General features: G+C 45.3%; 2 protein-coding genes across 4 annotated transcripts in view; both read right to left on the bottom strand.

Annotated features, from left to right (window-relative positions):
• Window positions 1-7,900: 7,900 nt before the first annotated feature.
• Window positions 7,901-11,521, bottom strand: LOC149351324 (uncharacterized). The gene is made up of 2 exons (XM_089580656.1): window positions 10,889-11,521; window positions 7,901-10,053 (listed from the first exon to the last, which is right to left on the bottom strand). The coding sequence occupies exons 1-2, from the start codon at window positions 10,908-10,910 to the stop codon at window positions 8,042-8,044; spliced, it is 2,034 nt and encodes a 677-aa protein (XP_089436782.1). The 5' UTR covers window positions 10,911-11,521; the 3' UTR covers window positions 7,901-8,041.
• Window positions 11,522-12,518: 997 nt separating this feature from the next.
• Window positions 12,519-20,957, bottom strand: part of Prp19 (pre-mRNA processing factor 19) — a 33,690-nt gene continuing 25,251 nt past the window's right edge. For all 3 annotated transcript variants that reach the window (XM_089580658.1, XM_089580659.1, XM_089580657.1), the window contains exon 3: window positions 12,519-13,332. In XM_089580658.1, the coding sequence (XP_089436784.1) occupies window positions 12,622-13,332 (711 nt within the window). In that variant the 3' untranslated portion in view covers window positions 12,519-12,621. The remainder of the gene's footprint in view (window positions 13,333-20,957) is intronic.

Below are 20,957 nucleotides of genomic sequence, written 5' to 3'. Positions count from 1 at the left end.
ACCTGGGCACATTAACACCTTTTCAAACTTGTAAATTTGTAAATAAATTTGAGTACACACAGAAACAATGTTGGTTTTTTTGGCGGCTACAAAGTATTGCGGCCATATAAAACTGATATAGTATTCTATATATATGTTTAGGGGAGATCCCCGAAAATTAGGTATGTTTGCAATAAGGTAGCAGTTTCTCCTTAATGTCCACCCAAGTGCAGCATCGAGGCTACATTCCAGTTGACAGCAGCATCATAGGTGAAAAAAAAGTTGCCATGAAAGCTGTATAGCTGTCCTTTGTAGTTCATATGGTTGCACTTAGGTGGACATTAATGAGTAATTACTGCCTTATTATAAGGTTATGTAGTGCTATAATGTAGCTCCCTGTGCCAAAAAAAATGTTGCCTAAAAGTCTACAGAATGTCATTGAATATTGCATCAATATTGCATGTGGACATGCTGCGGGTTTTCTATAGATGTCCACTCGGGACAAAGTTGACATTGTATGGATCTTATGTCAACATAATATTAACTTTTATAGACATCATGTGGACATCAAATATCTTATGTCAGATATTTAATAAATGTCCAGTGGATGTTAAGTGGTTGGCTGGGAAGTTCTTAATAGCGATAAAACAGAACGCACGCAAAGGATAATGTCGGGGCTGTGTGTGTTTTGCAGTGATTCGCGACTGATTTATTTTCTTACTGTCTTTGCGGTGTGTACGTGGCCCGCCTGTGGAGTGTATTGGTGCCTAAATTATGCCATGCCATGGAAAGTACAGGTAGGTTGAAAATAATGTAAAATCCGTCTACCTTCACAGCTTATCAACTTGTTTCAACATTAGGCTTGTCAAATGGATGTTTCCAGCCATCTACTGCACAGTAATTTGCGCTGTGCAGTAGCATTGTTTAGAAAACTGAAGTGTTCTGTTAAATTTCCGAACTTCAGTCACACGTTATTCACCTATTTTCTTATCGCTGCATACTAACTGCAATGAGGCCATGCAGTGCATTGGTGTAGCTTTGTCAAACATGTTCATGCCCATAGGGCTCAGTGCTTAGAGATACATATCCCTGGATTGTGAGCAGACCTCTCTTGTTAAAGAACCCCAGGTGGTCGAACTTTCCGGAGCCCTTCACTACGGCGCCTCTCATAGCCTCAGTCGCTTTGGGACGTTAAACCCCAATAAACCAAATCAAACCTCTCTTCCTTACTCCTGTGGAGCTGTGGATCATTAGTGCCGGTTGGGTGCTTCATCAGCGAACCTTGTGAGCGGGCTTGTTTCAACAAAGGCCATGTTTGCTGCATCATGACGTCTACGTTATGTTGACAAAGTGCAGTACAGGTTGCTCTCTCATATTTTATTTCCTTGGCCATGCAGTATGGATGTGACTGACCTATGACCTATAGTACCTGAGAGTACAGCAGCATCTTACAGGTAAGTTTGAGCTACGGTGCAAATTTCTTCCTCTCATATGATTGATACTTTCTTTTTCTTTGCTCTGTGCAGTGGAGGGCATCTGGCTATAGTGCAGTGTACTTGTACAGTGGTGGATGAAAGTTTTGGGATGCGAGTTCTTGGGAAAAATTTCTCTACTGTGCTGTCAGCCAGAGCAGTTTAATGAGGAGAGATAGATGTTCGAATTTATTCAACAATGTAAAAATAAATATTTTTCTGGAAATCTACATCCCACAAACTTTTCTCTATGACTTAGCCTTGTGTTAACCACTAAGTCATCAGGTAGCTTGCAGGTGTGTGTTAAGGATTCCTATTCTCACACTTGAATTTTTTAGACATTCAGTATGGATGTGATTGCCTGTGGGAGTAGCTGTAGTGCCTTGCACTGCAAACGCATTGTTCATGCACTGGCACAAAGCTGTTTGCAGTGGGGTGTATCTCTTCTTTTTTGTTTGCAGTGTTTTTAAGCAAAATATATTTATTTCAAGAAATATTTTCACCTCCGTTGGTTACTACATAAGAGTAGTGCAAGATTTAAACTTGTTCTCGTAGCTACAGATGCCTAACCTTGAACTATTTGTTGCAGAAACAGTCATAATGAAATATATGTGCAGTCTGAGGAACACTGCACTCCTTACACACCTGCCCATCACCTCTGAATACATGAACGGCTTTTATACTTTGATAGAACTCAAGAATGCAGTGGCAAATGCCTTCCATCCAGTGGCATTGACCAGTTCTCAGACGTCGTGGTTATTTCCTTAACATGAAATCCCTGGTGGCTGGCATGTACCTCCGTGAAATGTGATTAACCGCCACATTGCGAAAACCAGTCGACAACATTGGCTGGAGGGCTTTTGTTGAGGGGCATTCGCTGCTGCATTCTTGAATTGCATCCTATTATAGTGCCAAAAGTTCATATTAGATGAAGGGAACATACCAGCCTCTGTTATGTTCCACTGCTTCTTCACAAGCTTCCTAATGAAATGTTCTTGTTTAATGCGTGCAAAGCTGTTAAACTGTCTATTTTCAAATTCTTCCAGCCCTAACACTCCTGACTGCAAATTGTCCCATGCCGATTTTCTTCGTGCCTTTACAAGTCTTTTTTTTTTAACTTCGTAGCCTGTTTGAAAATTTATCTTCAGTATTACTATTTTAGTAATATGCAGGGAAACATAAATGTGGTGTTATCTTTTCTCATGCAACCGGTGGGAAAAAAATTGCCTGCTCTCGTATTTTTGTCTTTTTTTTTCAGACTTTTGCAACCCGAAGGTAACATACCTCTGCAAGCCGTGGGTGGCACGGTGACATTGTAGATTATTAGCTTGATTTTGTTGTGTATGCATTGTAAAGTCTTGTGCACCTCTTATCTCATCATAGAGTTGCATTGGTATGTGGCAGCAAGGCTGGAGAAACTATGGGTCAAAATTATTCAATTCTCTTGATATTGTCTTTTATTAATGTTTTTACTTACAGTATCTCGCACTTAAATATTTGCTTAACCTTTCAGTAAAATTATTCTATTTGTGTTTTAGTAAAAGTATTCTATTTGTGTTTTGGTTTGTTTTTCAGAGCATTCCTTTTTGGAATACCAAGTTCAGCCACGAGAGTACTGCCTGCACACAGTAACCTGTCCTATTGCATGAAACTTCTGCCGGTATGACCAGCTTGAAGAATGCCTCTTGAAACTGAAAGTTTAATGTCATTAATAAAATTGTCTTCAATCTGATACATTGTGCTTTCTGGCTACATATGTCTGATTTTGGGCGTTTTGTGGGGTTTCATACAAGCTCATAGGAACTGCCAGATATATTGCTGGCTGCAGTCACCAAGGCCTGCTCCATGAAAGTGCACAAAAGCATGAGAGGTGAATGGCCTCATTAGATCCGCGGGGGATATCCTCGGATATCCGGATCGGACGTCCGTGGGAGATCGGCGGATCTCCTACGGCTATCCGTATATCCGAAAAGGGCCGTCCATCGTACGTACAGTGGTTGGTTGGGTATTGTGTGGGTCTGATCTTGGGTAAAATGTGAAGACTTGGATAACGTTTCATCCAGTTTGTCCTGGCATTCCCAAGATATATGGCAGAGCGTGGGGCTTGCTCCACACCAAGGACAGGAACTTTGGTATTGTGTGGGTCTGATCTTGTGTAAAAAATTCAGGGGGCACTTCGTTGACGTACAGTATGGTGAGGCGAAAGCCTTTAGCGTGGTGTTGCTGCTTGTGTCACTGATGTGTGGTTTGGAGGGCATTTGGGAGACATCCGTCTGATTCGACGCCTTTCTGCAAACTCTCCAGCGTCCTAGACAAGAACTACATATGCGTTGGCAGTGTTCTAAAGCGTGTTAGGCGGATGTGCATTCAGGCAGCCGCTAAAACGTTCTTTTTTAAACTACACACAGCGACGCTGCCTGTCAAGACATTTCTTAGTGACAAGGGGATGTTTGTACCCTGGAATGTGAATTGCCGTCTGTGTAGCGTGCCTGAGACAATTGATCATTGCTTCATCCTGTGCCGTGATGCCATGTTCTTTTGGGACATACTACAACAAACTCTTAAGAAGGACATTGAAATTACACCATACACTATTCGATTTCTGCCTGTTGACAAAAACTCTCTTGTGCCTTATGATCTGTTTGTGTTGATGGGACTATTCAGTCTTTGGAAAAGCCGTATGATGGACAGACATGCCGAGCCACCAAGATCGTCCAAATCTGTGTTTCGTGAACAGTGTGCTTTGGTGGAGTGTATATGCTGCACGCGAAGAACCTCCAAGCTGGCTGCCGTGTCTGGATGAATGTGTGTGCCTCCCTGAATTTTGATGTTTGGATAGAGATGCAGTGTTGAGGTAGGGCTATGGCGGGCTCCTATTAAGCAGCCCGGTAACTTGTGACTCGAACCAGTCTGACTGAAGTTTTCCTCCTTTCTACGGAAGTTCTTCCATGCAATAAAGAAAAAAAAAGGCAGGAAGTAGCGTAGCCATTAGCACGCTCGGCTGCGGAACGGAAGGATGGTGGTTCAAATCCCATCGTGCACAAAATTTTTTTTTATGGTCTGACTAGAAAAAGCGTGACACCTTTGCTGATAACCTTCTGTCAACAACGATGAGGCATTAAAGGCTTTCGCCTTAAAATGTGAAGACTTGGATATGTGTTTGTATTCTCCTCCAGTCAATGGCATCTGTGGAGGACAGTTGTTTGTGTGGCGGTGAGTAACGTCTTGGAGGTGGGGTAGGGAAGGGGATCCGTCCAGTTTGTGAGAGCTCGGGCTTGATCACTCACTGCCTCGTCTCCAGCTAGGCCTTCGTGACCAGGTGCCCACGTTATTCTAGGTGAGAGTGTACTTAATAGTGTGCTCGCCCTTCCACGAGGTTTTCCAGCAAAGTAGTACCTGCAGTCTTGTTGGGAGTCCGTCACTATGTGCGATGACTTCCCCTGTTGATCTTGAGTCTTTATGGTGACGGCTATGGCCAGTGATTCCGCTTCCGCAGGATCTTTGGCATAGATTGAAGCTCCAATAATTGGCCTCTTCTGGTTGTCGACCGCAGAAAACACGAACCTGCCTATAGCCTGCCTTAAAGCCTGCCTTACAGCTTGGCATAGGCCCCGATGTCCACATACACCACTTCCGATTCTTTTGTTTTTTTTTTTCGAGTGCATTGACTCTGGCTCCCCTTCTACCTTTCTGCCGTTCGTGGTGCATGTGCCTGGGTATCGAGTTTACATAGGTCTCTCTTGAAGGTGTCAGAATTTGGGACTTGCTCTCACTAGTTCGTAGTGCCTGCCATAGCCCGTCTCATCAGGATATCCCTACCCGCTTGTGGTCTGGTTAGGCCTTTTTCTTGATCCCCTGAGCTCCTCGAAGGTGTTGTGTAATCCGAGTGCCCAAAGACGTTCCGTTTATGTCGTTGATGGGATGTTTAGGGCAGTTTTATCGGCTCCCCTTATGATGGTATCAATGGCCCTGCTATCAACGATTCTGATCTCTTGATAGGGTAGCCCGCAGGTAATCGTGCTTACAACTAAGGCTTGGACTAGGCGGAGGGCGTCTTCCTCCGTCATCTTTTCGATGTCAGGTTACCCTTCTAATCATTCTTGATATTTGGTTGACCGCAGCCTTGACCCTGCGGAGGTTGCGTGCGCCGCAGCGGTGCCCATGCAGCCCGAAACTACAGCGTTTATTTTCTGTGTTTACTTGTTAGCAATATCGATTTATCTGGTTGCGCTAAAATCACGCGGTGCTTTGCAGTACAACCGATAGAATCCAATGAATTTGACAATCCTCCATGAGCCCATTTTGGTCGTTGAATCTGCTGGCATTTGTAGCTCGAGTGCTCTAGTGCTATCAAGCGGGAAGGCTTCGTCAGGGTTCCCGAATTATCATGTACCCCGGATTTCAGAATATCGCGGCCACGCACGTAACAAGTGCCAGCCATGGAGGATTTGAGATAGTGGCTTGACAAAACCATATCAGACCTGTACACGTACTCCCAAATTACCGCGCAAAGGGCAGGCATGCAGATGAACAGTTCGTAGCAATGTTCACAGCGTTATTGAACCCTGCCGCATCGTTCGGTTTGGTGTTATGGGGTTTAACGTCCCAAAACAACTCGGGCTATAAGGGCCGCCTCATCGTTTCGCAGACATCTAATAATACATGGTTTGAGAAAATCGGATGCGAAGTTCTTGCAATCAATGGAGGCATTTGCCCCGGTGTTGGACAAGGGGCCTGCAAAACCTTGGGTGCCTCGATGGCCAGCACCGCTGAGGCAATTGGACATCAAGGCACCCTAGCAAAACCCATTGCCAGTGGACACAACAGTCTCGCTGAAAGGTGCAGTATAATAAACTCTATCACTGCAAATTATGTCAATTATGGTGTCGTGCAGCGTTTACACAGTGCCGTTTAGCCACTGTTCCCGTGTGGCCCTGTGTCGTGTCACCTCGCATGGCAGCCTGGAAGTCCGTGTTCAACAGATCACGCCACGTTTTCAAAACAGCGGCACTCAAGTTTATTTTGTGCTCTGGTCTAAGAGCCATTCGTTGGTATGTGGTCATATGAAATGGGTAATCATGGGCCGCATGTGAATTTCCATTCTTTTGATTATTCACTACCCGCTGAGGAAACAACTTTGCTTTCTGGTCATTTTTGGGGCAGATGGCGCACGAGGGAAGCGACTGCACATGTACCTAGAGTTGCGTGTTTGCGTTCCCTGGGCCGCTCGCCCCTCTACTGGCCAAACGCTATCACATGGCTGAAAGGCATCCATGAATTGCGTAGAAACCAACTCCTTTGCATCGTTTAGCACCATACATCTACTGTTCTCTAGCTTTGCGGCATTTTTTTTTGTCCCAGAGTACATGTTCACAGAAAACAATTTTTTCTTGTCAATAGCACGCAATTTTATCAGAAGCGTTCGCTGTTGTGATTTGTCGCGTTTACAACAGATGATCCCGCCCATCCATATGAAGGGAGTTTTGCAACTTTGGATGAAAGCCTCCGTGCAGCCGACGCATTTCTGCAGGCTGCGATATTCAATGCAACAGTAATTGGCTTAAAATAAAGCAAATCTGGCAGCCAGAAAACTAGCTTACTGAGCCTGCACTCACTCTAACCACTGCACAAGGTCTGCCTCCTGCATGCAAGAGTTGTGGCTTTCCCTCATATGCTGGATGCCTTCAGCAGCAACTTGGCAGACCTACGCGAATTCCAGTTGCACTAACTCGTGTGTGTTCTATCAGACCTTCATGCGCGTGCAACCTGTGATATGTATCATGTTTATATATAAACAGTGATGGAAGCAGCATTTTACTTTTTGGAGCAGATTTCGGAGCAGTAAAAATGCCAGTTTGGAGCAGCCATTGGTGTTTTCGGAGCAGAAAAAATACCAGTTTGGAGCAGCCATTGGTGTTTTCGGAGCAGAAAAAATACCAGTTTGGAGCAACCATTGTTGTTTTTGGAGCAGATGGCGAATAAATTACGCCAGTGTACCTCCCGTGTTGAAAGCATCACTGAAGCGACTGACAATTACAGCTATTTATTATGAAACATACTGTACATTTCACACAACAGTCAACACGAATGACAAGAAATCGACAATTAAGAATGTGAATAGTTACAGATGGTGTGATAAAACAAGTTAAATATTTAAAGCACCAGTTCTTGTGGCAGAAATAGATCAAAGCCAAAAAAGGGGAGCAACATGATGTGAACTAGAAGAAACCAGTCACTAATGACACTTGCCACAAAAGAAGTAGAAGTTCAGAATCAATCCGAGCCTGAAGTAGTCAGTCACTCAACACATTTCACAATAGTCTGCACGTTACACTCTACGAGCCCGCACTTTTTCTTTTGAAGCTTCAAGCTTGCAGAGAGCACCCGCAAGCCTTTCCTGTCCTTTCTTAAGTAGTTCCTGGCCACTTTCAATGTCATCAAAAGTTTTTGCCTTCATTCCTTTTGCGATCAATGCTTCTGCATTGCAAAGCATCTTTTTTGCTGACTGAATCTCCATTTGCAGGTCCTGCTTTTGACATCCTTTTGTTGAATTTTGGCCATGGTCAAGTTTGCTTCTTTTGGCAGCTGGCTCACTCAGCAGTCAGTCTTTCTTGGTAGCGTTTATATGACTGTTTCACAGCAGTGAGCATGTCACGTTTGACTGGAATGGTAGAGACGTTCTTGTCATACCTTTTCGCAAATGACTGTATGGCTCGCAATCCATTCACGCTTTCAATAGACAGTTTGCTGCGCTCCTGTAGGATCCGGCAATTTTCACTAAAACCCCTCTCCACATCAGCGTTGCCATGTGAAAGAGAAAGCAGGGCTTTTACAAGCTTTCCTACCAGAGGATATTTAATGCCACCATTTTTGTTCTGTAGGCTGAAGACATGTTGCCATGTGCTGTCAAGTCGTTCACATGAATCAACGCACAGCGATTCAGATGAAATCAGTGAAAATTCATCCATCAGGGCTGAGACTTCCTTGGGAGCAATCACCTCTGGAACTTGCTGGGCCAAGTTTCGAAATGCCACAGCTGAGCTTTCTTCTTGTGCACTGCTTAGGTCAAGACACCTAAGATCTTTTAACACACCATTGTCAAAGGGCAACCTTGAAAGTAGGTAACCCGCAGACTTCATAAAGAAAGTACGTGCCCCCAGCCTAAACAATTTTTTTTCTTCTGCTGACCAGTTCGTGATGGAGCCCTCTGTGTCCACACCTATCTCAACAACTTCCTTCCAGTTTCCTGGACATTCAACGTCAAGAGATTTCAGCTGTTCCCCTGTCAGTTCACGGTACACATCACTTCGCACGAAACGGCTGAGAACTTTCTTGGTCAGCTGTACCATTTCTTCGTACAGAATGTGGAGTAGAGGTTCAGAGCGCTGGAAAAGTTTCAAGAATCCAACAAAAAGATCTGCGACATTCCTCAGAAAAACTGCCTTTGGGAAGAGGTCTTTCCTGCTGAGACTTTGTCGGAGGCGCTTGTACATTGTGCCAGAAGAGTGAGCCGTTTGCTTCACGTCTAATAGCATGGACTTAAGTGCCGGATACTGCTCAATAAAGCGCTCAAGGGCAGGACCTAGGGTGAGCCAACGTGAATTTACATGCCGAAGGAAGACACTTTCTGGCAGGCCAAGACACTTTTGGTGTGTTTTGAGCACAGCACTTTGAACAGCAGAGTTTTTCAGGTAGTAGTACACATCTAACAAAGTTGATTCCACTTCACTGCCAAACGCTTCAATTCCTTTTGCAAAACTGTTGTGAACTTTGTGCAAACTACACTCTCCTGTGTCTAGCAGTGCAGGACTTACATCTTCCTTAAGCTTTCTTTTCAAACTCTTCATAACATTTGGGCCATCACTGTAGAAGCTCAACATATTCCTTTGAGGAAGGTCTTGGATGCCTTCCTTCACGTGTGCAAGTAAAACATCTGAGGTTGCACTCCCTAAGTGAAATGAACACAAGTGCTCCACCACAACCTGCTTGCAAACTTCAGAAAAGTACCTAACTACAATGTCCAGCTGTTGGCACCGTTGTTCCGGAAGAGGAGTTTCGTCGATTTGGATGGTGTAGTACACACCCGCCTTGTTAAGTTCATCAACAACTGCTCTCTTAAAATATGGCCCAAGGCCATCCGACACTATATACGAGACTTTTTTTCTGCCACACTGAAATTCTTTTGCAACCTTTGAATCTGGAAACATCAGAGGGAAGAGCGAGGTTGCGGTGTCCCCCCATGAATATGGTATCCCAGAAACAGCCACACCAAGAACAAAGTAAGTCTCTGCCAATGTGACACGATCTGCTTCAGATACATCCGGTCTTGCGAGAAGGCATGATGTCAACAGAGCTTGAGCAGCAGCAGGCTTCTTCAAAACTCCCAGCTCATTTCTGTGTTGCTTGCAAGCTTCAACGTGTTGCTTATTAGAAGCATGCCGTTTCACAGCATTTACGCCATGTTGTGAGCAGTTTATAACTTTGTTGCAGATAATGCAAGTGGCCTCCTCCTCTTTTGGTCCTGCTCTGCACCACACAGCAATACAGTCACCATTGGCATCCTCTTCATTTAGCACCTGGGCCTTAAACTTGCTTTTCCGCCCTGAAATAATGAAAAAAAAAAATTTTTTTTCAGACTACTGACAATTGACAACTGCTGGCTCGGATTGTAAAATACAAATAGATATACACATATAAGCTTACTTCATGTCAATCCAATACGCGCCAAAGACCTTTAAACTGATGTCTGAATCTGAAGTCACACTGTTTCGGCCGCCTGCTACTAGCGAACTACGCGCTCCGTCAGCGCCTATTTGGCCTCGTTTGAAAGCCCGCGCTTTTATTTTTACTTTCTTTTAAGCAACCGCGAGCAACACGCAACATGAAAAATTGTACAAAAATTATACGCAACGTGCGATTCTATTGCGATTTAAACCAAGTAACCAATGCGGTTGTTTTCGATCGGCTAAAATAAAGGCCCGCGCCTGCCACCTGAAGCGTGCTAACCCTAATGTCGTCGAGTAGTTCTCCGTGCCCACTGGTGCGAAAAAGTCTAGGTCTCTGCGTTATTTCGGTCAGAAACGGAAAATGAGTCAGGGTGCAAAGCGTGCTCGTTATGCTGTTCATGCTGCCAACACCGCGTTGCCACAGTACGCGATGGACAACAACAGCGAAGTACCGAGCCTTCGACGTCGCGCAACAACGTCGTGACTGAGGACGTTTCCGCGTGCACAGTGCCGACTCCAGCCGCATAACGATAAACACCGCTACCGTGACTGAAAGAACTGGCGAGACGCGCGCCCGGGAAAACGGGAAAAGGTGACGCAATTTCAGTCATATCGCCATCTGACTTGCGCCAGGAACTCAAGAACGTTTAAACGCGGTGTCGATCTTACAAAAGGGTACATAAATCACCCTGAAAAATATTCGAAACTTACCTCTGATCGTTGAAAGCGCCATGTACCCGGTAGCGAACCTGAAGGCAGCCCACAAAGAACACGACTACAGTGTTCTAACCATAGAGTTTCTTACTACTACCTAGAGGGAAAGCTGGCGGCGCTGCACTTCAGCCAACATGGACGCTCAAAGCATCATGGGGCGGTGAGCTACTTGTTGCGGCACAGTCGTAGTTTTTCGGGAACACAGAGTGGCAGTACTAAGGTGTTTCATTCCGAAAACGTAGTTCGTGTGTGCGCAGACGACTTTCGCGCGAACGCAGTGTGCAAAAGCCATAGTAGTAAAGACGCGACGACACACGACGCCAATAAAAGGTTTTACTCTTCCGAAATGCCATTAAAAAACCTCTTAAAGTATCTAAACAACAACATTTTTTTTGAAAACATATTTACTTTTAAAAGTGCGCCTGTTAATTACGAAATATTAGTTTTTTTAGTGTTCATCACTTGGCCAATAGGAAAGCTAGTCATGTCTTATTTTAGGCAAACTTTGCACTTAAATGCTTTTCTGCTCGTTTGTTGCAATCATTAGACAAGATATTGAATGTTAGGACGTTTGTAGCTATCAAACAGCTTTATTTTTTTATTATTTTTTGGCCAAAAGTTACAGTTCCGCAACAAGTAGCTCACCGCCCCATGATGCTTTGAGCGCCCATGGTGGCTGAGGTGGTCACGTGGGGTCTCCATGCAAACTCCCATAGACGGCTTGCCAGCTTTCCCTCTAGGTAATAGTAAGAAACTCTATGGTTCTAACACTGGAAACACGACGAACAGCTTGCCAACGTGCGCCGTGTAAACATGGAGGCGGGCGCGGCTTGACCCGGCTACGGCCAAGGCTACAACAGGCTTCCCTGGATTTTCAATAATGATGATATTAGACATGTTTTCGGTTTCTGTGTGGCTTGACGCTTGACGTTTTTTTGCCTTCGTTTTCGCAGCGCCGTTTCGGCGCAGATGCGGCGCAATTACTAATAAAAATGCCTGTTTGGCGCAACATGTAGCAGCAATTTTCTTTTGGCGCAGTTTGGCGCAGCACTTCCATCACTGTATAAATAGATTTATTGTCAGTGTACCCCTCCCCCTGTCCTTTCTACTATCCCCTCACCTCTTTCTTTTCACTTCTACACACTGCCTGCTTTCCTTTATTTCCGCTGCCCCAGCTCAGGTGCTTCCAGCAGCGATAGCAGATGCCGGGGTAGCAAAAATTTTTACCTTCCATATTCAATGCAAATAAAACCACCACCACCACCACTCTAGTGACGAATTCTCTCAGAACACCGATCCAGTTGGGGTCAACAATGGAGGTTATACATGGTCCACCCACGCCATGGTTGGCGAAGGAACTGCATTGACCTTGTACTGGTATCACTGCAATTATCAGTAATCAGCTGAAGCAAGCTGGGAAAAGGACTTTCCCACAGATCTCAAACTGCCCACAACCTGCACCTCTGTTGTAGCCACCCTTCAACCGCCTACCACCCCGCCACAGTTGAAATGATATTTTCCATTGTAACACATCATCAAAATAATATTCAGTTGCTGCTTCAATCAGCTGAAAGCATTCTGACTGAGCATCCCCTTTTGCGATTTTGCGTGCACTAATCACAAAGCCTTGTATTTTTGGGATGAGTTTATTAGAACCAAATGTAACAATGAAATATTCCAAGTCTCTCAGAGACTGGTACGGCATCTCCTATGGTCAGGTACAGCATCTCCTATGGCATCCCATAAATCTTGAGGGTACGATCCATTGAGACCGAGGCCACATTGCGAGCACGGTGAGTGAACCGCACTCCTGTTGCCAAAGCTGTGTGGTCTGAGAATACCTTGAGTGTATCCCACTGCTTGCAAAGATAGAGGCGAACATCTGATCCAGCCACTGCAAGGTAAGTACCACTCTGATCAAAAAACAAATCTTTCACCTCATAGCCATCTTCCATGACAATGGTTCTAAAGTTCTTTAGTTTTCGCAAATCCCACAGTTTGACTGCAGCATCCCCAGCAGCTGTTGCCAGATAATAACCATTCTCCGAGAATGCCAGTGTAGTGATTGCGCCGGTGTGACCTGGAAAGTTGGCGACATTGGTGCGCTCTTTCAAATCCCAAATCTTGACCAGGGAATCTGATGTGCCTGTGCCCAAAATGAGACCATCAGGGTGAAATTCAGCTGCCGTCAGAGCAGAGTTGTCAGGCACACGAGCCAGTACCCGCCCAGTGCGAAGGTCAGAGAAAGCCCAGTGCTGGTCAAGTGATGTTGACAGCAGGTAGTCACCAGTTGCGTGCAGGCTGAGACCAGTAACTGGCCCTTCGTGGGCACGTATAATCTGAGTGGTCTGTGCAGATGGGATGTGCCACACACGCACTGTGGTGTCTGGTGATGCTGTCACTGCTGTATCTTCATCCGGGTGGAACACCACTGACGTCACCTACAAAAGACAAAAGAAAAAAAAAGCGCAGAATGCTGTCATAAATACCAAAGTGCCATCCGCAAGTACAGAAATTAAAGAAATACAATGTTAACCCACAGACCATCAATAAATTCCAGAAAAAGTGCATGGAAGTACCATAATAGTATCAAAACTAGTGACAGCTCCACATATGATACATAAGCATGATAACTTCGGTGAAAAATATGATGGCCATTTCCACTGGTAGATCTAGAGCAGCTTTTCTTGCTTTGCAGAGGAGAATGTGCAGTCGGGGACAAAAGTCAGTGAACCGCACCTTCTGTAAACGAAGCCCATAGTTACGTTATTAAATCGCTGGCCAGAGGAAAGAGCAAAATTTTTACTTTCACCTCCACAACTGTGGTCTTCAGCCGCTGGCTAATGGTAGAGGTATCGGCCTTATTTGTTGTACACGTGGTCCAGACTTTTGTCCCTGATTGTACAGTTCACTTATCATTCTGGAACAACTCACTTTGTGTAAGAGCACTCTTGTTGACCTTTCGAGCGAAGTTGAATTCCGCTGGAATTTCATGGCTTGTGCACTCACTTGCAGACTGGCCAAGTCTGCCCATTTACAGCATGGTTTGAGACATCACCAGATAATGCTTTGTGTTCATGTTCACATTCTGGCTAACCTCCATGCAGACATCAATTTGGACAGCAGCTGTACAGTGATGAGACATATGTGCTCCACTCAATGCTTATTAAAAGAAAGCTCAGTAAATCACCTCATCAATGGCCGAAAACCACCAGCTACATTGATATTGTAGTGTGCAACTACCGTATTTTCTGGTATGTAACACACGGCTTTTTTTTCAAAAATCTTGCTGGTGCGTCTTATACAAGGGTGCGTCTTATACGCGACTTTTTCTGTTTTTTTTTTTCCGAGTTCAGAAATTACTCAGGTTCATGTTCAAGCTTTTTTGACCGAAAAAATACCACTGCTAGTAAAGTGGTTCTAACATGGTTAATACTTCAATACGGGGACCACCGTGAGCAACTTTTTAGGTGAACTTTATTATTAAACGGCGGGGAGGACGACTTCCGGGATCATAAACACGCGGCCGTTTCGGAGGCCCCAAGCAAAATTAATGTGAAATGCCAAAAGATGGCAACAATCGCGTTTCTCGCCCTTGTCAAGACAAGCTGGCATTATTTTAGTCACCCTTTGCAACTTTGTTTGCTCCGTGTACATAGCACATACGTAGTGCGAAGAGAATGTTTGAGCCGCGTTGCCTCCACAAATGGGCGAGTTTTTTGATAGCGCATCCGAAGATGAAGACTTAGAAGGTTTCAAGTTAATATAAAATGTTGTTATGGACATAAGGAGAGTTCCTTCGTTTTTTTTTTCTTTTTTTGCTAAAACGTTGGCGGATATGGCGTGAAAGTTGCTTTTTTCGATCACTTAGCAGTGCTTAAGAACTTCTCACAGGTACGGCGCATTTTTCAATGGTGGCGCAAGCGTGTTTAATTAAGCCTCACTAGCCTAACTGGGTAAACTGGGCTGCGTCTTATACATGATTTTAGTTTCGATACCTGGGCGCCGCCATGTTTGTTTTACTCGAGCGCCGCCTACCGCCGACGCCATCTTGGACTGATAATTTGCAGCCGGTGGGCTGCAGACGAAGCAGCGTGCGATCTCTGAAAGTGTCATTCGCCCGTTTTATTCCTGCCAAGCCTAGAAATTTTGGGTGGGCGTTCGCCTCGTGTCCATCCTCGTGTGTGCTATGCCATTAGCTCCTGCAATAACCAACTGGGAGCAAGCGACCATTCCTCGACGCAGCGAACGATCATCATCGGTGAGTGCCATGCTCGCAGTTCACGCGTGCTTTTTTGTCGCCGGTTGCCTGTAGGGCGAATGCGGCACGGTGTTGCATGTTAGAAAAAACGAAAGCAAAATGTGTTGAAACACAAGGTCGCGGAGAGCAATGAATATCTAGTTTTTCGTGGAGCACAGTTTTTTATGAACGCTTTCGCTGCCTGCTTGGACATGGCGAGTGTGACAGTTTAGATGCTGAGCTTGCGATAGAAAACCCCGTTTACAAACTGAACATTTTGGAAACAACGAGTACATGACCGAAACGAATCCACTTCTGATGATTAGAATGTTTGTTTGCGGAGATACGCGCGATGAAATTGAAATTCGGCCCCTCCTGCCGCTTGCGTAGGGCTGTTCGTACTACGAGCGATACAAGCCAGTTGACTGAAAGCAATTCGCATTCTCGCCTTCTCCGCTCCCGCCAGTACTCACTGGTGCACAAATACCAGAAAATGTGCGGTTACACGATCTAATAGGTTCGTACGCTAATGGAACGCTATTACCACTTACACTGACAGGCAGAATCGCCGCACCTGTGTTGAGAATTCCAATCTCAATCGGGTCGGGGCACTGCTCAAGTCGCTGCATTTGTTGTATCTCTGGCACGGTTATGCATAGTGTGGATTTTTTTTTACAGTGCATTCGATGCGATTTCAGTCGAATAATTTATTACAATGCGTGGCAGAGTTTACCGTCCTGTGCATGCCGTGTATTTTTTCATCTTACGTTGCCATGGCTGCATTTTTCCTCACTTTCCAGTTCGGTAAAAGTTCATGTCGCCGCTTCTATTCATGCCATGCTGTGCAAATTAAATTAGTATTTTTGCACTAACGACATGTTTATTTTTTTCAGGTGGCGATCCCCACACCCTCCCGATATTGACGATCATGTGGGGCGGCGAAACGAAGTGGCCAAATTTGTGAAGTCCTAACATAGTGCACTGCTGAATTAAAAGAACTTTGCCAAGGCCGTCCAAATACTTGATCTCTTAAAATTATGCACAGATTATAGTTTGGTAACCCAGGCGCTGCGCTTCGTTCCGCGCCCGATATTAGGCGCAGGCAGTGGGTTTGTTTCTGTCTGCATTTCTTTCACAAAGTGCGCTAACGTTTAAGCTTTTTGTTGACGCAAGTATTTTTTGTTCAACTACGCCCACTGCCAATGCAACTCGGGACCGGCGGAAAAGCGGTGAAGAAATGGATACCGCAGACGTGCTGAGACCTTCACATAACATGGTGCACATATATACTTTTCTACTTTGTTTTTTTCTACTTTCGTCGACTATTTCCGCAACCGACAATAAAACGATGTCTAGAAGACGTTGGTGTTTCGTACAACATTGCTGCTTTTGTTGTACAGACGCAAAGACGCGCTTGACCGGTAGCTAAGCAGCCGCGGACGTTGCTCCGCGCGCCGGATTATCAGCCCAGGGGAGGACGGCAACAGTGGGGTGTCGCGCAGCGCACGTGTTTGAGAGTATTTCTCCCTCTCCTGCCCGCTCCTCGTAAAATGGTGTATATACCAACTTTTTCAATGACAGCCTGCATATATGGCGGGTGCGTCTTATACACCAGAAAATACGGTATATGAAAGAAGTATGCATAGATATGCCAGCATGTTTTCATGCACCGAGTTGACTCCTGATTATCCTGGCAATGTGGCTGAGCAAAATGTGGCACATCTCAGAATTCAAATACAGGAAAGACTGTTTTGTTTCATCATGCAGCTTGAACAAAAATGCAACAAACGGATGTCAAGTACAACCTCCAGCACCAATAGCATGACAACCTATGCAGGGCTTCCTGCCAGAGCATGCCAATTTTTTGCTGGTCGATCAGGGCTGCGTCGCCCTTGAATGGATAAGGTTGCTGAAGTGCAGATCGAATACCCCAACCCGTGGAATTCGCCATTAGAAACTTCAATACATTCGTAACTTGACAATAAACAAGCATTACATGAATAAGAGTTAAAACCCTCTAGCTGCACACTTTGCTGCAATATGATGTGAACGTAACTACTACTTCCTCCAGCTATTATTGAAGGGCAACTCCGGTGTTTTCCTATCTCCCCAGATAGTACTGAAATTTTCACGGCATGTTTTCTGCAGTGTCTTGATTCCTTCTGCCAAATTTCGCAGCTGGGCGGCGTTTGTAATGGTGCAGATTAATTTTAAAATTCCCCATTTCATGCCTTAATCGGAGCAATTTCTATAGGCAACCTTGTGTGTGTAACGTCAGAGTATGCGCCCTCACCGATATTTGCTCTGAATTTGCTGAAGGACAAAATTTTGAGCTTGTTTTCGGTCATTTCAGAAAAAAACCACCCAAACTGTCACAGTCGCCAGTGCAGCCAATCAAAGCACACACAAAAGGTTTTGTGAGAGTATCCACAACTTCATCGGTTGGTCTGTTGTGACGTCATAGTTTGGTCAAAACTCAGTTTCGATTCCCTGGTTTTTGCTGTTTTAATATAATTCTACTTGGTACTTTGAAAAACATTTTTTTTTTTTTTTTAGCTGGATAGAGACTAGCAAGGAATGCAATGTGATGATCAACTAGAAATGTTCAACAAGCCTTCGGAGTTGCCTTTTAATGGACATTTTTTTTTTTTTAAAATGGTACCAAAATTGTCATTCAGTACCCATGCTGCTATCTGTAGGCAAACCAAGAAATTGCTTTGAACGAGTCCACCCATAGCCTCCTTTATACTTTCTGTGCCTGGCAACTCAGCGCTCCGCGGCCGTCGTCGCCGCTCCTCCTCCCTTGAGAAGTTACGCCGCTGGCTGCCGAGAGATGGCGACAGCGACGTTGGGGCACCCTCGCCAGGCGAGTGCCGGGTGCGCCGTGTTGCACAGCAGCCCGGATAGCCACGTGCTGTTGCTCTGTCGCTGTTACGTGGGCTCTTTTGCAGTGTTTGCAGTGCTTTTTTTAAGCTTTGATTATTGTCTCGTCTTGAAAAACACCCGCTCTTAGTTCCTTGCACGCGACCTTGGAAAGAAAGGAGAGGTTTCGTCATCTCACTTGAAGAAACTCTATGAGATGTAAGAAAGATTGGATTGTAAAACCTGTGAGGAGTCTAACCAGAAACATGTTTTTCTGAACAATATTGAAAAAATGAACGTCTAACGAGCTGTCCAAGTTTTTTCTCCATACGTTACATCTGCTCTGGAGTTTTTGAAAGAGCACGCAGGACAGAGCTGCTATACATCATTTGCCTATGCGGAACCAACAGTACTGTTTATGGAGAGCATCCATCAATGGTTCCTACTGCACGACACCGGCAACAAGTACCAGCATATCAAGCAAAATTTCCCTGACGTCAGGCACTTTGACGACAAAAAATGATTCTAGGCTGGAATGGCTGGAAGTTACATTTCCGCTATATATTGACCAACTAAAGAAAGATGCAACTTATCCTCGTGCCTTTTTCACAGCCGAAACGTACGAGGCCCTTCTGCTCACAACTTACTCGACTGCTTGCTGCATTCGCTATCTGTTAGCTGAGGAGAAGTTGCGTTTTGTACTAACGCGGAAATTCAGCAGTGACCCAGTTGAAGCGCTGTTTGGAACACTGAGGCGGTCACTGGGATGCAACGACCAACTTCCCGTGCGGACAGTACTCTCAGGACTAGAAAAAGTCTTGAGGATGGGAATTGCCGCGACATCTGAACACAGCAACGTACTATATCATGAGAGTCACCACAGCACTGGACTTAGGACTGCAGGGCTATGTGCACCTGGGAGCAGCGATGAGCTTCCAGAGGCTGCTTTGGAAGTCTTCGGACGCTTAGACGTGCAGCATGTCCCTGCTTCTCTAGATACATTGCAGCTGTCGGCCACGTTCCATGTAGGTGGCTACATCGCTCGTGTGATAAGTGAACATATGGAATGTGAGCAGTGCTGTTTACTCGCAACCCAGCCACCTACTAGTAACCCATTCGAGCAGTTCACGCGAGCACAGGACCGTGGTGGGCTGCTTTACCCATCTGACGAATTACTTTATGTCTTAGGCTGCAGCTGTTTGTGGAGACAAGCTTAAAAGAAAACCCAAGACTTCAAAATCCATTGAAAAACCTGACCGATGCAGATGTTCCAGCCATCTGTAAATCAAGGTTGCTGAAGTGCCCTGTCAGTGACAGCAGTCACCATGAACATTTTTCTCTACTTGTGGAAACTAGATTCATCAGACCACTGCTGGTGAACTACGCCTATCCGATAACAGACAAGAATTATTTGTATAAGCCGCTGTTTCGGCAGAAGCCACTCTCACGAAAAGTCACGAAGCTGTAAAAGTAGTTACTCTTGTAGCACAGCTGCTGTTGTGAAATGTGTAAATAAATGCTGGTGCCTTTCTTCTTAAATTTTGTTTTAGCGCAGCGTAGACTAGCATTGTAACGGTTCTATTACCATTGACGCTAGCGAAGCAGTCATGCAGTTTTTCGAGCCATGCCCACACTGCATCACATAACATGTCATAGCTTTGGTGTTACTGGCTGAAAACTAACGTGATCACTTTTTATGCTTAGAGGATGTCGGCCTCACAAGTAAATTGAACGAATATGTACCATTCATGCTTAGTAGCAGTTATTCCGCGAGTGAATAACAGCGCTCCCATCCTCGCACCGGCATTCGCATCAGTGTGCCTCAACACCTACGTCAGTGGCGCCCTCAGAGGCGCGAGCGGCAGCGCCGCGCAACTTTACCCGACGGCGCCGCTATATAGTTCGCGCGGCGCGTTGACAGGCACAGAGAGTATAAAGGAGGCTATGGTCCACCTCGCCTTCAGCTAACCGAAGTACTGTCTACAGAAGAAGAGACTGGCGGCAAAAAGTTTTGAAATGCACACCTTACATTTTTGAAGAACTGCATCAACATGCTTAAGCATGGCAGACTTCAAGATAAAATTATGATGTCAAATAGGTGCAATTTTTGCTATGTTTTCATAAAATGTTTGCTAATATGTTCCAGGTGTCTGTGCAAAAAACCCAGTGAATACCTAGCGCAGGAGTAGGAAAAAAGAAGACAGGGGTGTTGGCCTCGCTCCTACATTAGATTACTTACTGCCAGTGTTTGTGCTACCCTGTAACTAAAGCCTCTCAAACTTTGTAAAGTAGCACCAACCTTTGAAGAACATCACCCCGCGCTCGCCTCTCCTTTCTCCTTCGCCCTCAAGCTGGACGCAGCTGTCTGCACCTTCCCTAGGCGTGCGTTGGACGTCATTCTAAAGCACTAGCACTAGATGTCTTGCTAGCGAAAAAGCTGTCCTGCCCACGGTTGAATCCCCAGGGCAACTTGGGTAAGCTCGGAGGAGCGTTGCACCAGCTGCAGCCAACGGGAGGAGGGCGTCGTGCAGAAGCTGAAGAAGAGAAGATGATGAGCAAGAGACTTGGTTGCACGCACATGCATATGCCAAAAAGAAGAGGTGAAGGATGCAAGAGCAAGAGACTTGGTTGCATGCACATGCCAAAAAGAAGAGGTGAAGGATGCAAGAGCAAGAGACTTGGTTGCACGCACATGTGCATATGCCAAAAAGAAGAGGTGAAGGATGCAAGAGCAAGAGACTTGGTTGCACGCACATGCATATGCCAAAAAGAAGAGGTGAAGGATGCAAGAGCAAGAGACTTGGTTGCATGCACATGCATATGCCAAAAAGAAGAGGTGAAGGATGCAAGAGCAAGAGACTTGGTTGCATGCACATGCATATGCCAAAAAGAAGAGGTGAAGGATGCAAGAGCAAGAGACTTGGTTGCATGCACATGCATATGCCAAAAAGAAGAGGTGAAGGA

Source organism: Amblyomma mixtum, chromosome 3 (assembly GCF_055824585.1).
Source record: "Amblyomma mixtum isolate Tamu chromosome 3, ASM5582458v1, whole genome shotgun sequence".
NCBI lineage: Eukaryota > Metazoa > Arthropoda > Arachnida > Ixodida > Ixodidae > Amblyomma > Amblyomma mixtum.
Note: the sequence above shows the minus strand (reverse complement) of the source record. Positions and strands in the feature narration are given on the sequence as shown.

Excerpts from the sequence above, each read along its gene's own strand:
- LOC149351324 (XM_089580656.1), bottom strand. The coding sequence starts at position 10,910 with ATGGCGCTTTCAACGATCAGAG. Across the intron at positions 10,054-10,888 it reads GGCGCTTTCAACGATCAGAG|GGCGGAAAAGCAAGTTTAAG; the intron begins GTAAGTTTCGAA and ends TCATTATTTCAG.